This window comes from Leptodactylus fuscus, chromosome 3 (genome assembly GCF_031893055.1).
Source record: "Leptodactylus fuscus isolate aLepFus1 chromosome 3, aLepFus1.hap2, whole genome shotgun sequence".
In the NCBI taxonomy this organism is placed as follows: Eukaryota; Metazoa; Chordata; class Amphibia; order Anura; family Leptodactylidae; genus Leptodactylus; species Leptodactylus fuscus.
In genome coordinates, this window is record NC_134267.1 from 139,263,601 (window position 1) to 139,282,184 (window position 18,584).

Consider the following 18,584-nt stretch of genomic DNA (forward strand, 5'->3'; position numbering starts at 1 on the left):
TTTACCCTCATCCAAGTTTTTTCCCCATAAGGAAAGGTGTAGGTATGATCCTTCCATGTACTCCGGATCGTTCCTTGTTTGACCATAGCCCTAAGTTTGGCTACACTGACGTATTGTTGTTAGTAACGAGACTTCTTCTACCTCCACCCAACATTCCACTAGCCCCTTCATCTGTCAAGGATGACATGCTGGACACAAATGCTACTCCATGACCTTCTCCACTCACACTCTAAGTTCAGCAAATTATGAGATTTAACATTTCCCCCTGATTATGATTAGATATACATTTTTCTAATCATAATTTCCCTACTCTAACTCATTTACTCACCAATCGTATCACATTCATTCACAGGCCATGTGATAACATTTTATCAGCATGTTCTTTCTTTGACTCAGTGTTAATGATGGAACTAGCTTGTTGAGTTCTTTTTAACATTTCTTGTAAAATTTTGTCTCCTTTTCCAATTTCCTTTTTTACCTGAGTGTATATTCTCTTGATTCTACACATTATAAATATCTGATACAATATACACACCACTACAAACATAAATATAATAACAATAGGATTAGATAATACATTTCCAACTGCCATTTTTGCTGATGACTTTGACCAAACATCGACCGATTTCTTAAATTTTCCCCACCAGGATGATCCTGACATGGTGCTCCATTCATGTTCTATATCATCTAGTTGACCTTGCTGATGTTTAAACACAATTTCAGCCACTTTTAACTGTCTTGTTAGAGCATCTAATAGACCTTTATCTTTTACAATTTCTTCTGTCCACATTTTCCATGGAAATTTATCAACTTGAGATAGATTATATTGCACTGGAAGGGTTCTCAAATAACTGCTCGCTATGGAGGATATATTAAATCTTCCCATGTTCATCCTTATAGCGTTTACGTCTCCTTCAATACAATACAATCCTCTAGTCAGGTTTTCAGCATATACACATGAAGGATAAAATGCTGAAACCTTTTCTTTTTCCGACATAATTTGTATACATACTTTTCTTTGGCCAACTGGTGTCACAATATCATGTATATTTTGTACAGTTTCAATTCTAGCATGACATGTACTTTGGTTATGGAAACAAGAATGATAGATAGTCTTATCTTGTTCCGGTAAACAAACTACTTTAGAGGAAAAATGTAAACATGAAGAAAGGTCTACTTGCTCAATTGAAGCTCCATTATACGCAAACTCTGTAAATTCTAAATTATAATGGATTAATTGTGTATTACTTACAGGAACCCCTAAAGAAGTTACTGGAACCAAAACTTGCTCTTGTCCAGATGTTGGGATTAATGATGTTCCAATACATACATTTTGTTTACATCCCAACCACTTGTTTACCCATAACTCTGTATGATCCAAACTAAAATTGTATATTACAGGTAAATTTCTTAATAAACCCAATGGAGTTATACCACTTTGTAAAGCCTGAGCCATCATCTTTAGGTTAGTGGAATATTCAACTTGAATTTCCAGACATGCTCTGGCTACTTGCGTTTCCTGTTCACTGCTCATTAATGCTAGAGTTGCATCCTGAAGATGTGACACTGATGATCCTAATACAGTCACAGAATTAACAACCATTTTTTCCAGAAGCTGATTTAGACTCTTCTGGACTTTCACTCCTTTCTTTCCTAGATAACCAATTGTTTCTAAATCTGATCTCAGAGAGTTTATATTCATACCATTTATTAAACTCCCAACAGTCCCAATTCCTCCTAAAATACCTTCCACAACACCTCTTTTGTTTCTTATGGGTTTTGATCTACTGTTACCGAACCATTGTTCGATCCCTTGTTCCATATTTACTAGGTGTTGTTTACATTGGGGATATCTTGAGGAAATTTTCCAATCTGACATGTTAAATGTCCATACCATGGTCATAAATGTACCATTCCTCAAAAGAGGCTTAGATTGAAAATGGTTAATCTGGAAAGGACTTGATGGATTGAATTTGACTCCTGTGCAAATTCTATCTGTAACTGAAGAAATATTAATATTTACAGTAGCACATTGCTTCTGATTGTTAATACTTGTTCCACAGCACTCGTATACCCCTGAATCCTTAGGAGCTGGGTTTCCTTGGTACAGAATAAATTTCTGGTCTACCCACTTAACATTCCCATATAAACCCCTATGAATTACATTTGTTGGACCATTAGAAAAACTTCCTAAAAATAGTCCATCTTTTTTCCATGTTAACAATGATTCAGGTGGTAACTCTAATTTCGTGCTACATTCCAGAGTAAAAGGATTTCTTCCCTCTAGGATTTCAATTCTTTGTGGATTAACTCTTACTTCAAGTGGTAAATTATTAGTCATAGTGAGATCAATTGCTATTCTCACTTTAACAGGTTCTCTTGCTATTTCGAAGTTCCAGGTCTTCACCCAGTCTTCATTACCCTTACTCATAGAAGGGAGATATTCTGGATCCAATATTTTTACATAACTTTGAGTGTGGAACCAGATTTCCGTTTTAGATCTGCCCATTTTTCCTGATGCTATCATATTATTTGTGATATCACCTGACCACTTGGCAGTTTCATTACCTATTATTTCTACACTCCAAAATAATACCTCTGTTGGTGTGCATTCCCATGAACCTGTTTTGTCATTATGTGTATAGGTTCCCTGTAAATGGGTTTGTTTCTGTTTAGGTCCTGCTTTAGCACTTAACATAATGTTTGTGTCGTGTGTGTAGTATATTTCAATACAACATTTTGCACCATAACCCAAACATAAATGTCCTGTAATGTCCTTTGAATAATCTTTCAAGCGTTCTTTAAGCAAGTGTTCTAGTGTATAGTCTCTTGTTTTCCGTGGTAGTAAATCCACCTCCTTTATTTGGTCACTCCCGTTGTTTCCACTCTGTAACGCGTCTTTCATCAAAACGGCAGCCAGAGTGCATATCAGAAGGAAAGTTCCCACCAAATAACATCTTCTGAGACTTCTATATTGACTGCGATGAACCTTTGATCTGTCTCTTTCCTCAAGGAGATGTAGTTCCTTGTGAAGGTTCATTTCCTAAAAAAACAAGCAGTATCATTATTTTGAAACATATAATTTACACTGATCAACATGTACCCACAGTTTTTGTTGTCTGCGAGTATTTTTTCCTGCTTTGGGTGATCTTTGCACCAAAATCATCACTTGTCCCATTGTATCAATTATTTCAAAGGGACCTTCCCAATTACTTTCCCAAGGTCCACTCTTCTTGAAGGTTTTAATCATCACTGATGCACCTTTGACAAACTTTGAAGAGTGAGGTGGCATCATACGTTGCATTCTAGATGCTGCATGTGGAAGAATTGTTTGTAAGTTTTCTTGCAGCAACTGCAACCACCTGGACCTTGCTATAGCATCTTTTTGGGGTGTAGACAAACATGGTTCATGCGGAAATATTAATGGCATTTTTCTTCCTGTCATTAATTCAAAAGGAGTGTATTGTGTTGTAGAGGAAATTGTTCCTCGAATACTCATCAAAACAAATGGTATTGCATCAACCCATGTATTTCCTTTATCCAACAACATTTTTGCAATCCTGGATTTTATTGTTCGGTTCATTCTTTCCACTATACCTGCAGATTGTGGATGATAAGGAACATGGAATTGTTGCTGTACTCCTAGAATACCACAAACTGTTTGCATTATTTGTCCAGTAAAGTGACTTCCTCTGTCGGAAGTGATCATTCTTGGGATCCCCCAAGTACAAAACACATGATTTACCAATGCTCTAGCTGTAGACAAAGCATCATCTTTCCTGACTGGTAAAACTTCTACCCATTTTGAGAACACATCTACCACCACCAATGCATACCTGAGTCCATGTTTACCTGTAGGCAATGGACCTATGTAATCAATCTGCAATGTAGACCATGGACCATCTGCAGGTGCAATTCTTTGGAGTGGAGGTTTTTGTCCTTTAGGTCGAGGGTTCACTTGAGCACAAATGAGACATGACTGAACAACATTTTGTACAGTTTCCTCCATTTTGTCCCAATACAACTTTCCTTTAAGAACTTCCAGCAACTTTTGCTGACCCAAATGACCTAAGCTCTCATGATTGTATCGGGTGAATTCAGTTTGTAAATGCTCTGGCACAACAGGACGCAATTCCCCGTTATAGTCATGACACAAAACCCCGTTTTCACAAACAAAGGGAGGTTTTGGATCAACCTGAGAAACTGCAAGGGATTGATCCTTTGCTTGTTCCTCTGCAAAAGAAGGCAAATGCGTGTCTGTTTTCCTAGCTGGTAAGGCTTTCAATTGTTCAGGTTCGAGGACCTCTGCTCCTGTTAAAGCGGCCTCTTTTGCTAATGCATCTGCAGTAGAATTTCCTACTACTAGCTCATGGTTTCCTTTCTTATGTGCTGGGACTTTGACAATTGCATATCCTTTTGGATTCTTTGCAGCTAATTCAACAATTCTTTTTAGAGTATCACTGTGCACCAACACTTTGTTTGATGAATCAACAAAGCCTCTTTTTTCCCACACTGGTAGGTAATCTGTCAAAGACCGAACCACATAAGAGCTATCACTGTAAATGACCAAAGGACTTCTGTTCTCCTTTTCATCAATCTCCAACACTGTCCTGACAGCTTCTAACTCTGCTCTCTGAGCTGAATAGTGTCCTGGTAACTTGTGCTGGATTGCATATCCTCTTTCAGGATACCAGATAGAATACCCTGAACAGTAATGTCCTTCATTGAAAAACCGTGATCCATCCACAAAAACTGCTTCGTCAGTCTTTTCTGCTTCTCTTCTGAACATTGAAATGTATGTCTCCTGAAATGTGTGTAAGCATTCATGTGCCTGACCCTCGTACTGCATCAATTGGGGAAGTACATACTTGGCTTTGTGGTCAACTTCAAGTTGTTTTGGAGACAGAGTCAACAACCAATGTGCAAATCTTTGATGAGATACACCTGGAATATTTTTCTCAAGGAGAAGTTTTAATGTGGAGTGCGGCGTCTGCAAAATTAATTTGTTAAAGCCAACAATGTGTTCAGTTGCTTTTACAGCAAAATACACTCCCATCAGATGTCTCGCACAAGTTTCGAACCCTTTTTCCACCGGAGTAAGGAGTTTTGAGAAATATCCCAAAATTCTCCATTCCCCTGACTGCAATTGCAACAACACAGATGTAACAGCAACTTCTGACGTATGTACCTGCAAAGCAAATGGAGCTGATGCTTCCACAGTTGACAAGGCTGGAGCTGTTTGCAAAGCTAACTTCAATTGTTCAAATGCCTTTTGTTCCCGGTCTGTCCATGGACCAAAGGAATCATCATGGCTCTTTTTCAAGAGATCATATAAAGGCTTTGCCTTTTCAGCAAATCCCTCAATGAATTCTCTGGAAAAATTCACAATGCCCAAAAAGTGTCTGAGATCCTTATGTGACATTGGAATGGGAAGTGAAGCAACAGCTGCAACCCTGTCCTGGAGAGGCATTCTCTTTCCTGGTTTAATTAGGATCCCCAGATATTTCACTTCACGTTGCATCAGTTTACACTTCTTTGTGTTCAATTTTAGACCTGCTTCGTGCAACAAGGTAAACAATTCCGCTAAAACTTCCAAATGTGTTTCCCTGTCTTCTGTGGCCACCAAAATATCATCAACAAACTGTTTGATATATTTCTGATGTGAACTCCTTCCCAACACTTTTGCTAGTGCTTGATGAAATATGCTAGGTGACAAATGGGCACCCTGAGGCAATCTACAGAACACATACTGTTCATCCAGAAATGTAAAAGCAAACTTGTATTGACAACTCTTTTCCAATTCTATGCTAAAAAATCCATTGCTAATATCCAAGACCGAGAAATAATTCGCTTTTGCATCTAGTTGTCCCAACAAATCATGTGTGTCAGCAACAATTGGAGCTACATTAGGCGTATATTTGTTCAAAAGCCTTAAATCCAAAAGCATACGATATGAACCATCAGGTTTCAAGACACACCATAATGGATTGTTTGTCACAGAGTTTGCTTTCCGTATGACACCCTGCTGAAGCAACTCCTCAATAATCTTAGACATTGGACCTATTGATTCTGGAGGCAATTTGTACTGTTTTTGGGCTGGTGGATCCCTACCCTCTATGTTCACAAGTACATCTTTCATTGTACCTACTTCATTCCTGTACTGTGCCCACAAAGAAGGAATACTTTCTACAATTTCCTTTAACTGTACATCACCACCAGTGTCAGGCCAAACATGATCAGAAGGAATAACATCTGTTAAGCAAATAGTTCCAACCTTGCTGTATTCACTTGGATCAATCAGTACCGGTTTAGAACCATCAACATCCTTCCAAATCACCTTGTTTCCCAAATCAATAATCCAACCTCGTTTGTTCATTACATCAGTCCCTAAGATATTCTCTGAATTAGGACAATGCCAAATATCAATGCTCGTCTCCAAATGTCCAGGAATTTCAAACTTAACATCAGATATCAATGTGGCTGACACCCCCCCACGACCATTGAAGCCTACAATTGTACAAACAGGTGCATTTTTGGATGGGATCTGAAGCTTATTTGTGACACTCAGTTGAGCTCCAGTGTCTATGAGGAACGTGATCTTTTCCCCTTGAAGAGATCCTGTTACAAAAGGTCTTCCACATTCATCCAAAAATACTGGGGCTACATATTCCAAGGGTCGAGAGGTTGGAATCTTTTCTAGTCATGCTGATCCTAACAGACCATCATCTCTGTCAATCATGACGCGTGACCTCCCTTTTGATCCCTGTATTGATATTTCCCTAATTTGCCGGATTAGAGATGCATAGGGAGATTCTCTTTCCTCTGAAGGAGGAGGAGGTGCAGTGGGCACTAGACCATTCTCTTTCCCTATATTCTGGGTCTCTCTAAGGAAACTTTTACACTGCCATTTTAAATGTCCCACTTTACCACAATGATAACAAGACATCTGACCTCTCTCCCAAGTTCCTTTCCTTTTTGGCTTTGGAGCAATACTTTTTTTAGGAACAGGTGCAGTCCTGGAATTAGTTTGACTGTCCTGATTTGCATTGACTGATTGCTTATTTACTTTATTCTGGACAGCAGAAATCTTTGCCTTTGTGCTTGTTTGCTTCAATGACCTTCTGATGTGGTCAATGAACATTGCTGCATCATATAAAGCAAGTTTTTCTGAGGCAATTCGTAATGATACTGGATCCAAATATTTAAACTTCTTTACAAATGCCTTTATCATAGCTGAAGGTTCTTCACCCTCATCTATCCCTAAGACCATCCTGTATGCTTGCTCAAACTTCATTAAGAAAGCAAAAGGATCATCTTCCAAGGTTGGCTTCAAAGAATCCAGAATATCTACTGTTGGTTCACATTCTCCAGTAGTGAAAAATATAAGCTGTTTCAATCTATCTGATTCAGTACTATGCATCACCTCATTGTCCTCATTCACCACAGGCGTCGGCAGTAACCTCTTGGCCATGTGAGAAGGTAACCATACTCTGAAAATCTTATTTTTCTGTTCATCAGTAAGATTAAATTTATCTGTATACGATTCAAAAGTATTTGCATTGTGGAAAGCATCCATTTTGTCATTGTAAGCTGGAACATCTTTCCCAATTTTCATTAACTGATCATTGATTTTTAAAGTCAACCTAGCTGCCCTTTCATGTAAGCGTCTTCTCTTAAGATCTACCTCTTCTAACTGTTCTGTACTCCCGTGGCTTTGTTCTGGAATATAGGAGGGACTACCTGTAGCAGCAGAGATTTTCCTTATATCCTGGCGTAATTTTGAAACTAATTGTGTCCTAGTTTCCATTTGATCCTCCAACTCCTCAATGTGTTGGGCTAATACCTCACATGCTGAACACTCATTATAATCCTCTTCCACTGTCTGTGTGTCAGTGTTACTTGTGCCTTTAGTGTTTACACATACCCTGTGTGTCTGTTTCTCTTCAATAACTAAAGAATTGTACACTCTGACCATATGCAATACATTCCTTAATTTCTTTTGCAACCTATCAACACAAATAAATTTCTTATCTAATCGCTGATTTTCTTCCTCACACTGAGTGTATAAACTAGACCAAAGCTGTGCATTAGTATGACTACTTACATACTTAAAATCTAGCTTGCTCTTATCAGAATATGAAACAATGAACTCCATACTCACTCAGTTACACGATCTTCTGTATGCACTGTGCTGTCAAGGCCAAAATTCCTCTGCTCTCACACAGACGTTCCGCACACAGGCTTCCGTCTACTCGTGCAGCTGATAGCTGTAAGCGTGGCTCACCGTCCTAGGTACTTTACGAAGTCCTGAAGCTTTGCACTTTGCAAACGATTCCTCCGTTCAGTCCTCCCTTTTGCAAACAAAGGACTGAGGAATACTTCCAGACAACGACTGAGTGGCTCGCCAAATGTTAAATAACGTCCCACACCACTTGACTGATGAGACAAGAGGTGTACTTCGGTGATACCAAGAAGCAGCTGGAGTCCAATCCAATTTGTGGTTAAAACAGCAAACGAAGGTTTAATTCAAATGAATAGATAGGTTACAGTCCAAAAATTAAACAAAGTTAAAAGAACATAGAATATGCATGACAAATAACAAGTGTCAATATGAAGAGAGTGAGAGCTGGTATGAAGGTGGAGTTAGTGCTCTACCTCCATGTTACCAAAGCCTGCTTATAAAGGCTGAGGATGCTTTACCCTCATCCAAGTTTTTTCCCCATAAGGAAAGGTGTAGGTATGATCCTTCCATGTACTCCGGATCGTTCCTTGTTTGACCATAGCCCTAAGTTTGGCTACACTGACGTATTGTTGTTAGTAACGAGACTTCTTCTACCTCCACCCAACATTCCACTAGCCCCTTCATCTGTCAAGGATGACATGCTGGACACAAATGCTACTCCATGACCTTCTCCACTCACACTCTAAGTTCAGCAAATTATGAGATTTAACAATATTACAGTAAAATTTTAGAAAAAGCATTAATTATAAACATCTGCAACACACAAAGGTATTAAACCCATTAAATACAAATTTGCTTTCTAACCCTTTATCTGACCCTTGTAATAGGTCTCACCACCAACTACCATTCATATTTTTACCAAATGCTAAGGGGGCGTTCAGACTACAGTAGTGTCCATCGCTAGCATCCATTACAAAATGTCAACAACAGGCACTATCAAAACCGTTATAAATTCATTAAAAATCCCATTGATTTCAATGGGACTATACCTCTTGTCCGTCTGTGACTGTTAGTGTCCGTTTACACAAAATCTGTCACATGTTCGTTATTTTTTGCAGACACAAAAATCTGGGGTTCAGGATTTTTGTGTCCATATGTGTTTACCAGATCCGTTGAAAATAAGAAGTGTGCACCTAAGCATCAGTTAATGTCTGTTGCCATCCATTATTATAGATCTGTTGTTTTTTTTGTTTTTTTTATCAGACCGTTTCATAAAGGAATTCAGACAGGTGGTGTGAGTACCCCCTAACTGTGCCAAAAAAAAAAATCATTTGATAACTCCAACCTCCTTTTTTTGTTTAACTGTAGCTTCCCCAAACAAAAATGTGCTTGCTTCTCTCTCCAAATGATTTTTCTTGCACCTAACACCAATAACTAAATACTTTTTCGGTACCCACACTAGACTACAATATATAGAAAACCATGTAGGAAGAATCAGGTAAAGAGGAAAGATGAAGCCCACCCTAAATCATGGTTTTCATTCTAAGCAGTCTCAACATACAATATTCAGCATTATATTTAATTTTAAGTAGTGCTTAATCTCTGGGGGGACCCAAACACCCTAATATTTCATTCGATCCAACCAGACCAAATCTAGGATCTTTTCTTTGCACCATCTGTTTGAAAGAAGCAATATGTCCAATTGATCTCAAAGCCAGAATATTTGCCATATTTTCTGATGATCCTCAAAACTTTTTTACTAACTTTCCTGCTTTATCAAGAGAGAAGAAGATATAATTTGCATATAGCAATATCCCTCTAAAGAGAAAACGTGGGAGAGGTTTCCCCACTAATTCTTAGACTAATTCTTGCCTTAGTTCCCACATTCAAAAGCTTAACCCAGCTAAGTTACAATGTACCAAAACAGAACTTCCTAGTATCACTTAATGTGGACAAACACTGGACAGTTCCTCTGATCTCCCCGAAGACCCAGAAAAAAGGGCTATTGGTTTCCCAAAATAAAGATTTATCAAGGTGAGTTTTTCAATTATTCATCTAAGCTAGGTATCCAGAACTTTTGCCAAGATTCCTGATAGAAGAGTATAGCCAGTTGAAACTGTTTACAAAACTGGAACATTGCCAACCACTCCAAACCTCTCTAAATCTATTATAGCAATATTGGTATAGTACTTTACATTTTTGAAAAACAGGAGAGAAATTGCTGAAAAAAGCAAAACAAAAAAATTATAAATCGAACCATCCACTTCAACCACCACACATTACCCAACTGTGTCCTGCCACCTTGCAAAATGATCCATTATCCATCATCTCCTCCCATTTGTAACAAAAAAAGCAGTGGTTGTAGAAATTATGCATTTTGTCTTGATATTCTTAAGAAAGTGCATTTGAAGAATAAAAAAAGAGTCCACAGCTGACAGGCAGAATGCATTTGTTCACAACCTCCATTATTTGACAATATACTGACCTACTGCTGCTTTTAAATGTAAGGGTTAATGGTCCCCTTACAGTGTAGTGGGGCAGGTCTGACAGACTATACCATAAATCTCAATACACAGAGGAAAGTAAAAGGATTTATCATATCATCAAAGTATTGTGAGAGGAACCTGAGAGCCCCCTTCTTCAATGGGCATAAATAGCAAAGGCTAACAATGTCTTCATGGTAGGTATATCACTGGGTCTAGGGCATAATCAGTATAGATTATTCTACGACCACTATAAACTAAGTCCACCAGCTCTCTGACTTTACTGAAAATAATGCTTCTATCACTAGAGAACAAAAACATATACATCCTATGTAAGACAAGATAAGATAATCCTTTAATAGCCCCACCATGGGGAAATTCAGTATGTTACAGCAGCGATAATACAATAATATATTACAAGAAAGAACACATACAAGCTAAGAATAGCAGATAGAAAAGATACTAGGAGTGATAGCAACTAAAAAGTAAAGAAAGACTTCAGGATCATTTAGTTCTCTGTGCGGAGTGATCTCTGCTTAGCCTGATGTTGATTATGCAGCCTGAATAATTCGGTCACTAACAGCCCAGTGCTGCCATGGTCTCATACATGGCATGGGAGTTGTTCTCCAGCATGGAGCTAAACCACAAACCGTATCCTTCGAACCAGCCTGTCAAGTCTATTTCTGTCCCTGGCTGGTATGCTACTCCCCCAGCAGGACACTCCAAAGAAAATGGCCGATGCTACCACAGAGTTGAAAAAGGCTTGTTAGAAGTGCCCTCTACACTCCAAAGGCCCACAGCCTCCTGAGCAGGTAGAGCCTGCTGTGACTCTTTCTGTGCAGAGCATCCAGGTGATCAGCCCCGTCTAGTTTATTATTGAGGAGCACACCAGGTACTTATAGGTCTTGAATATCTCAATGGCTGTCCCCTGGATGTCCACTGGATTTCCACACTGGATGTCCACTCCACTTACCAAAGACCACCACCATCTCCTTAGTCTTCCAAGCAGTAATTCTGAGGTGGTTCCACTGACAACATTCCACAAAGTCCCAGTTCAAGTCTCTCTACTCCCTGTCATCTCTGTCTGTGATAAGGCCTACTATTGCAAAGTCATCAGATTACTTTTGCAAGTAACAGCTAGATGAGTTGCACCTAAAGTAAGCAGCGTACAATGTGAAGAGGAAATAGATAAGATCTGTACCTTGAGGTACCCCCGTACTACAGATCATAGTGTCAGACACACAGCCCCGGGCTCTCAAATACTGAAGTTGGTTTGTGAGGTAGTCTAGGATTTAGTTGGACAGGTGATGGTCCACTCCAAAAAGGTCCAGTTTGTCTCTCAGTAGCCCTGGCTGAATGGTGTTAAAAGCATTGGCGAAATCAAAGTACATTATTCTCAAAGTATTCCCTGGTTTCTCCAGGTGAGAAAGAGCTCTGCAAAGAAGGTGGATGATGGCATTATCCACCCCAATGCCTGGCCGATGTGTCAGGACCAGTCTCTCTAGGATCTTCATGAAGTGGGATGCCAGTACTACAGGTCTGCAGCTTGTTGAGGTCCGTCGGATGAGGTATCTTTAGAACAGGTACCACACAATATGTTTTCCACGATTGTGATACCACTCCACACCACACAGCTGGTCTCCACACATTTTAAGAACTCTCGCACTTATCCCATCGGTCCTTCGGCCTTGTCTGCTTTTATCTTCCTGATTTCCCTACACACTTGAGGCTCAGTGAAGATCAAATTGTAACCAGATGGCAGCTGAGTGCAAGCAGGTGGGGGTGGGGCCCTGGTGTGTGTGTGTGTGTGTGTAGGGAGGAGGTTTTAATTACATGCTGGCATTGGAGGAGCTAGTATGTGATCAAATCTGTTGAAGAGCAGATTTAGTTCATTAAACTATTTTGTGTCTCCCTCTACCTGGGAGATTGGTTGTCTGTGACTAAATAATACCTTAAGACTAGAGATGAACAAACACTAAAGTGTCCAAGGTTCGAAATCCAATTCTAACAGCTGCACACTGTTCAAACGGATTTCGAACCCCATTATAGTCTATGGGGGGAAATGCTTGTTTCAGGGGTAAGCAACATTCGATAAAATCATACTTACCAAGTCCAGGAGTGATGATCGGGCTGGATTCTGCTTGAAGTCTTATCCCTGCGCAGGGTCCCTGCGTCCTCTTCCGGGTGGAATTCACTCTGCCTAGGCATCCTGCCTAGGCAGAGCCGACTGCGCATGCGCAGTCGGCTCTGCCTAGGCCGGATGCCTAGGCAGAGTGAATTCCACCCGGAAGAAGATGCGGGAACGCAGCGCGGAGAAGACTTCGGAAAGGTAAGAGAAGAACCAGCATTGATTGGCAGAATGTATAGCATTCTGCCAATCAACGCTGGTTCTGCATTGAACCTTAAACTTCAAACAGCTAGTAGTGTTCGATCGAGTACGAGTATTTCGAATACCGTAGTATTCGATCGAACATCTACTCGATCGAACACTACTCGCTCATCTCTACTTAAGACTATTCCAAATTTTACTGACACATCTTTCAGCCATTTTCTGCTCCATCTTCCTCCTGTAATTGGCTTTTCCCTCCTTAATCTGTTGCCTCAGCTCATTTTACACTGCCCCAGGCATGTGTATGCTAAGATGCTAAGACAAAGAATTATTTCCTTTCTATAATCCAGCTTGGACAATTGCAGAAAGATCTCGTGTGCTGTCTCTTTCTTGAAAAATATATATATATATATATATATATATATATATATATATATATATATATATATATATATATATATTAAAGAAAAATAATTGCAGCAGCACCAGCAAATCTGGGGATTATCCCACAAATTGCATGGCAGACACCCCTCTCCAGGCAAAAGGGTTTGCAATAGAAAAAACAATCCGGTCTGTCAGCAACTTGTATGGATGGAAAATGTCCTTTTATTGGAAAGAGCAGTACAGCACGTATCGGCCCACACTGGGCTCTTGAGAAATTTATATTATCTATTTCCATGCCAAAGAGCATGCTTGACAAGAAGCTATTTGCATCCTCAAATTTTCAAATTTTTCAATTTTGTATTTCATTTAAGCACTGTGTCTTCAAGACCTCCTTTACATATTTTTTGATACTTTTCTTTGAAATTTTGTTTCTCATACCTGAAAATGTCAATCCTAATTTGGCTTGTCTGGTCACATACAGCCTTTATTTTCTTCTGAAAGATTTTAATTGTACCCAGCTTGTCTATACCTCCAACTTACTGCTTTGGTCCAGTTTGTGAAGACCTGGCCTAGTTGCTGTTCCCTCATTTTTATTTTTACACCATTTTCCACTTCACCTACCTTCAAATTACGGTAGCTTGAAGGGAATACAGGAATTTCTCCATTTTGCTGACATTAGTCTGCAGGGCTCAAGCAGTGTTTTTTTTTTTTTTTTGTTTGGCAGGGTATTAGTTAAAGTTTTTTCACTGCATTTTGCTTTTGGTCATCATGGACCTGCAGCCTCCAGGAACCGAAGAAAAAAAATAATGCAATCCAATGATAAACAGTATTGCAAAATAGCAGCCAAAATTGCAAAGTCAGTGAAGCCAGATTTCACCCCAGCACAGATCAGTACTTTTAATATAAAATAAAAAAGATTGCAAGACTGATCTTAGAGCCCTTTCTTCCAAATAATGGAACAAAATGGCACATGTGTTGACTCCCAAAATAACAATTGGAATAGGTGATACTAAAAATCACAGAAATACCAATTACCAATCCCACAAAGGAGGGAGTAGCAGAGATAAAATTTAATGGGGTCAAACAATGTTATAGCAGGACTGTTTCTTAAATCCAGTATATACTTGTTATCTCTAGACACTCACTTATACTCTGATTTGTGAGTGCCCCATCCCCGTAGTCGCAGCAGGAGAAAGACAAAGGCAATTCCATTGAGATCCTTGTGATCCATCTATCAATCACAAAATGACAACTAATGCTCATCTGTGATAGATATGTTGCACCCAATAAGGGGTTAAACTACTCCAAAGCATCTATTTGGAAACCTACAGTAATGTTACTTAGCAGATATTAAAGGGTAATCTAATTCAGAATATTTATTATGCATAGTGGTAGGAATAATATCATGCATGTTACCATTAAATGAATAAAAAAGATGCGAGCTACATCTTGTGATAGCATCTTATTATGCTTTTTCTTCACAAGCTGTTCATAAAGTGAATGTAAGGTTAGAATTACAAGGAGTTCTTTGCAATGCAGGTTTATTTATAACATGTCTGTTTGTTTTATTTGCAATATCAAGAAAAAGTAATGCAGGAATAGCTGAAAATGCTATTACTTCTATATTACATTTTTGCTTCAAAATTAAATTTTAAAAAAGATGAATCAGCATTTTGAAGGCCTCACATGCTTGTTTATGTGCATTGATACAGAATATCCTGAGCCAGTACAAAAAAAAAAAAAAAAAAACATTTTCCCATTTGTATTTCATCTTAGAACATTGTGTAGGTGGAGGATTTCCATGGAAACAAACTGTTCGTTGTAATAGAAAATTGTGTTTTCTAATTATAACAAATTCCAAATAAAGTTTTAGTCTGTGCTGTTATACCAGAGAAAAGTAAAGCTTTTCACAATTTCATTATTTAATACAAAATATATATACCTTAAATGGAATCTTAGCAATTTAGAGCTAGATATGAAAAAAAGTGATATGATTGTTCATTGTATTATGTTTCTCAGCTCTATTTAGTTATTGTTATATCTGTTTTTCAAGTTATAGTGCAGTAAACCAGTAGTTATAGGGCTTTACATGTGTCTGTCTGGTCTTCTGCATTGGCATTGTTATTGAAACCTTGTGGCACCAATGGTATGATATCGGATTACTATAACTTGCTTGCTACAGTAAAAAGCATTGTAACAATCCACTGAGAACACTACAAATGGTTTAACTGTGTATATTTGCTTTTAAAAATCAGTATATGAATATATTTGCCTTCATTGGACCAAACCACAATAAAACGGGTGTTGAATCCTTTTATAACCCAAACCCCCCCCATACCCACCACCCACCCAACCCAACTCCCCCCCACACACACACACACTTTACTAGCTTTGGCAATGCCAAATACCTATTCGGACGTGCCAATAAAGCATTTTTTGATTTGATTTGATTTGAATCCATGAAACGACCCTCACTTAGGGGATTCTCAGTAGGAGATGGGACAAGTCTCTTCCTCTCTTAACTAGGAGGAGAAGGTCTTTCTCCCAGCTAGGAGAGTGTGGAGGAGAGAAGCAAAGAGACTGAGCTAAAGCCCAACCTGTGCAGAGAACACATCAACTCAGAGACAGTCATGTGTTTTTCTGCACTCAAGAGATGGGATTTATCCTTTCTCACCTTGTAGACTTGGCGCACATTCAGCTTACCTCACCTGTATATATGCAAGCCGCTAAGAATCCAGTGAGCCTTAAACTCACTGCATTAATAGGCTGTTGTTCACATTAGCTGCGATTTAAGGCAGCGGAAAAACCCAGCCCATCAGCCGAGTGAGAGCACAGAGTCTGCAACAGCAGGTTGGAAGATAGGCACCATTACATATAACTTAGAGAATACACCATCCAGTGAGCAATAAACAAATATGCACTTATCAAGCAATGATAATACACAGCTATATGTGAACCACTATACTTAGGTCCACAGCATATGGTCTCCACTTAGGAACTAAATGCACTTTAAAAAACTGCAAGACATAAAAAGTTTGGTTGGATCTTACCATAATGGCGGTAAAATGACTCCCACGGCTGAGCAGCACAGGTGAGTGTGCACGGGCGCTGATAGAAGCAATAGAATGAGTAAAATGAGTAATAGATATGATCAATAGAAAGTAGTGCTTTCGTTTCTGCACTGGACACAGGAAAAGTTGGAGAGGACTCAGCTTAACTTACTGCTGGTAATGAACAAGCTGCAACACAGCTGAGAAAATGTCAGTAACAGGAAAGACAAAAGACTGGAATATAAACCCAGATCTTTCTCTTTAGAAAGAAAGAAAAAGAAGAAAAAGGAGAATAAGAAGGCTCTAAGACACCTTTCTCCAAACCATAGAGGAGGCTAGAAAGCCTCCTCCACCTGTCCCACATACGGGACAGAAAATAACACGGGGGGGGGGGTGTCTCTGGACCTCTTATAGGGGAGGATTGATTGACTCAATAAAAATTCCACCTGTCCTAAACTGCACACAGGGGCAGGAATACCACATCCGTTGTGTGCTGCTTTTAGCTCCACATCTTGCTGCCTCATTCAACTTTCTCATTCAAATTTCCTTTCTAAATTTACTTTCTTTCTAAATCAGAATTCCAGCTTTGCCATCAGCTCAGATTTGGCAGAAACCAGTTTGGCCCAGGTGCAGCCAACTACTGTTTGGTGAAGTCTGGACAAAAGTATTCCTCATGGAAGAACTTCAGGCTTCGACATAGGAACAAGACTTTAGCCTTACTTTGACTTTCTCCGGTGCTCCCATTGAAGGGAATAAGAATGCAAGTTTGTTTGCCCACCATGCAAAACACCAACATTCAGTCACAATGATTGGAAAAAGACCCCCCATTCTTGGAGTCAGAGCAAGTCTTGGCAGTCCTATGAATAGAGTGTGATTTCTTTTTAACCATAAACTCTTTGATGGTGTCCTCAATGCTGAAAAATACCACCAAGGAGACATATAATGGTTCCAAATTTGTTCAGCAGCAGGACAACACCCACGTAATGCAGAACTAGGGACTAGAGATGAGCGAGTACTGTTCGTATCAGCCGATCCGAACAGCACGCACGCATTTAAATGAACGGACGTAGCCGGCACGCGGGGGGTTAAGCGGCCGGCGTCAAAGCGGAAGTACCAGGTGCTTCCATTCATTTCAATGCGTGCGTGCTGTTCGGATCGGCTGATACGAACAGTACTCGCTCATCTCTACTAGGGACTGCAGACTACCAAATATATCTAAATAAATCCCCTTGCTGTCTCCCAAATCATGACAGAGCTAGACAGATTTGTCAGTCAAAGTTATGGAAAAGATAGTCATTGTACTACAACAACATGGAGCTATGAAAAGGAATACTGAATGCCAAAATAAATCTACCACCTTGCACTATAATCATTGCATAGGTAAAATCAGCTTAAAGAGGACCTTTCATCAGATTGGGCACAGGCAGTTCCATATACTGCTGGAAAGCTGATAGTGCGCTGAATTCAGCGCACTATCGGCTTTCCCGATCTGTGCCCCGGGTAAAGCGCTATCGGTCCCGGTACCGTAACGCTTTACAGTCAGAAGGGCGTTCCTGACACTCTGTCAGGTACGTCCTTCTTCATAGCAGCGCCTATTGCGCTGTACAGTGTGAGCGGAGAGGAATTCCCCCTCCCTCTGCTCACAGTGCTCGTCCATAGACGAGTATTATCAGGAGGGGAGGGGGCGTTTCTTCCCGCTCACACTGTACAGCGCAATAGGCGCTGCTGGGCAGAAGGACGTTCCTGACAGAGTATCAGGAACGCCCTTCTGACTGTAAAGCGCTACGGTACCAGGACCGATAGCGCTTTACCCAGGGCACAGTACCCAGTATATGGAACTGCCTGTGCCCAATCTGATGAAAGGTCCTCTTTAATATATTATGTGGAGTTGTAACAGGAAGTGCTGAACACTATCTTTACTTAGTCTTTAAGGACTTAAGGTAGTTTGGGTATTAATGCTTTGTGACCTTTTCATATCTTTCATCTCAGTTTTCCAAAAATCATACCTTTTTTTTATTTTTCTGTTGACATAGCTATTTGAGGACTTATTCTTTGCGTGACAAGTTGTGCTTTTATTTGGAACCATTTTGGGGTACATATAATGATTTGATCAGCTTTAATTAATGTTTTTGCAGGGTCCATGTAGAAAAACCTAT

At 39.6% G+C, this 18,584-nt stretch overlaps 2 protein-coding genes across 2 annotated transcripts in view; one reads left to right on the plus strand and one right to left on the minus strand.

The window, feature by feature from the left end:
• The window catches only part of CSMD1 (CUB and Sushi multiple domains 1), a 1,381,920-nt gene that overhangs the window by 715,901 nt on the left and 647,435 nt on the right, over positions 1 to 18,584 (plus strand). The gene's annotated exons all lie outside the window — the stretch shown is intronic.
• On the minus strand, positions 347 to 8,344 carry LOC142196900 (uncharacterized). The gene is made up of 2 exons (XM_075266882.1): positions 8,162 to 8,344; positions 347 to 3,043 (listed from the first exon to the last, which is right to left on the minus strand). Exon 2 carries the CDS (start codon positions 3,038 to 3,040, stop codon positions 347 to 349), a length of 2,694 nt encoding a protein of 897 aa, XP_075122983.1. The 5' UTR covers positions 3,041 to 3,043; positions 8,162 to 8,344.

Excerpts from the sequence above, each read along its gene's own strand:
- LOC142196900 (XM_075266882.1), bottom strand. The coding sequence starts at position 3,040 with ATGAACCTTCACAAGGAACTACATCTCCTTGAGGAAAGAGACAGATCA.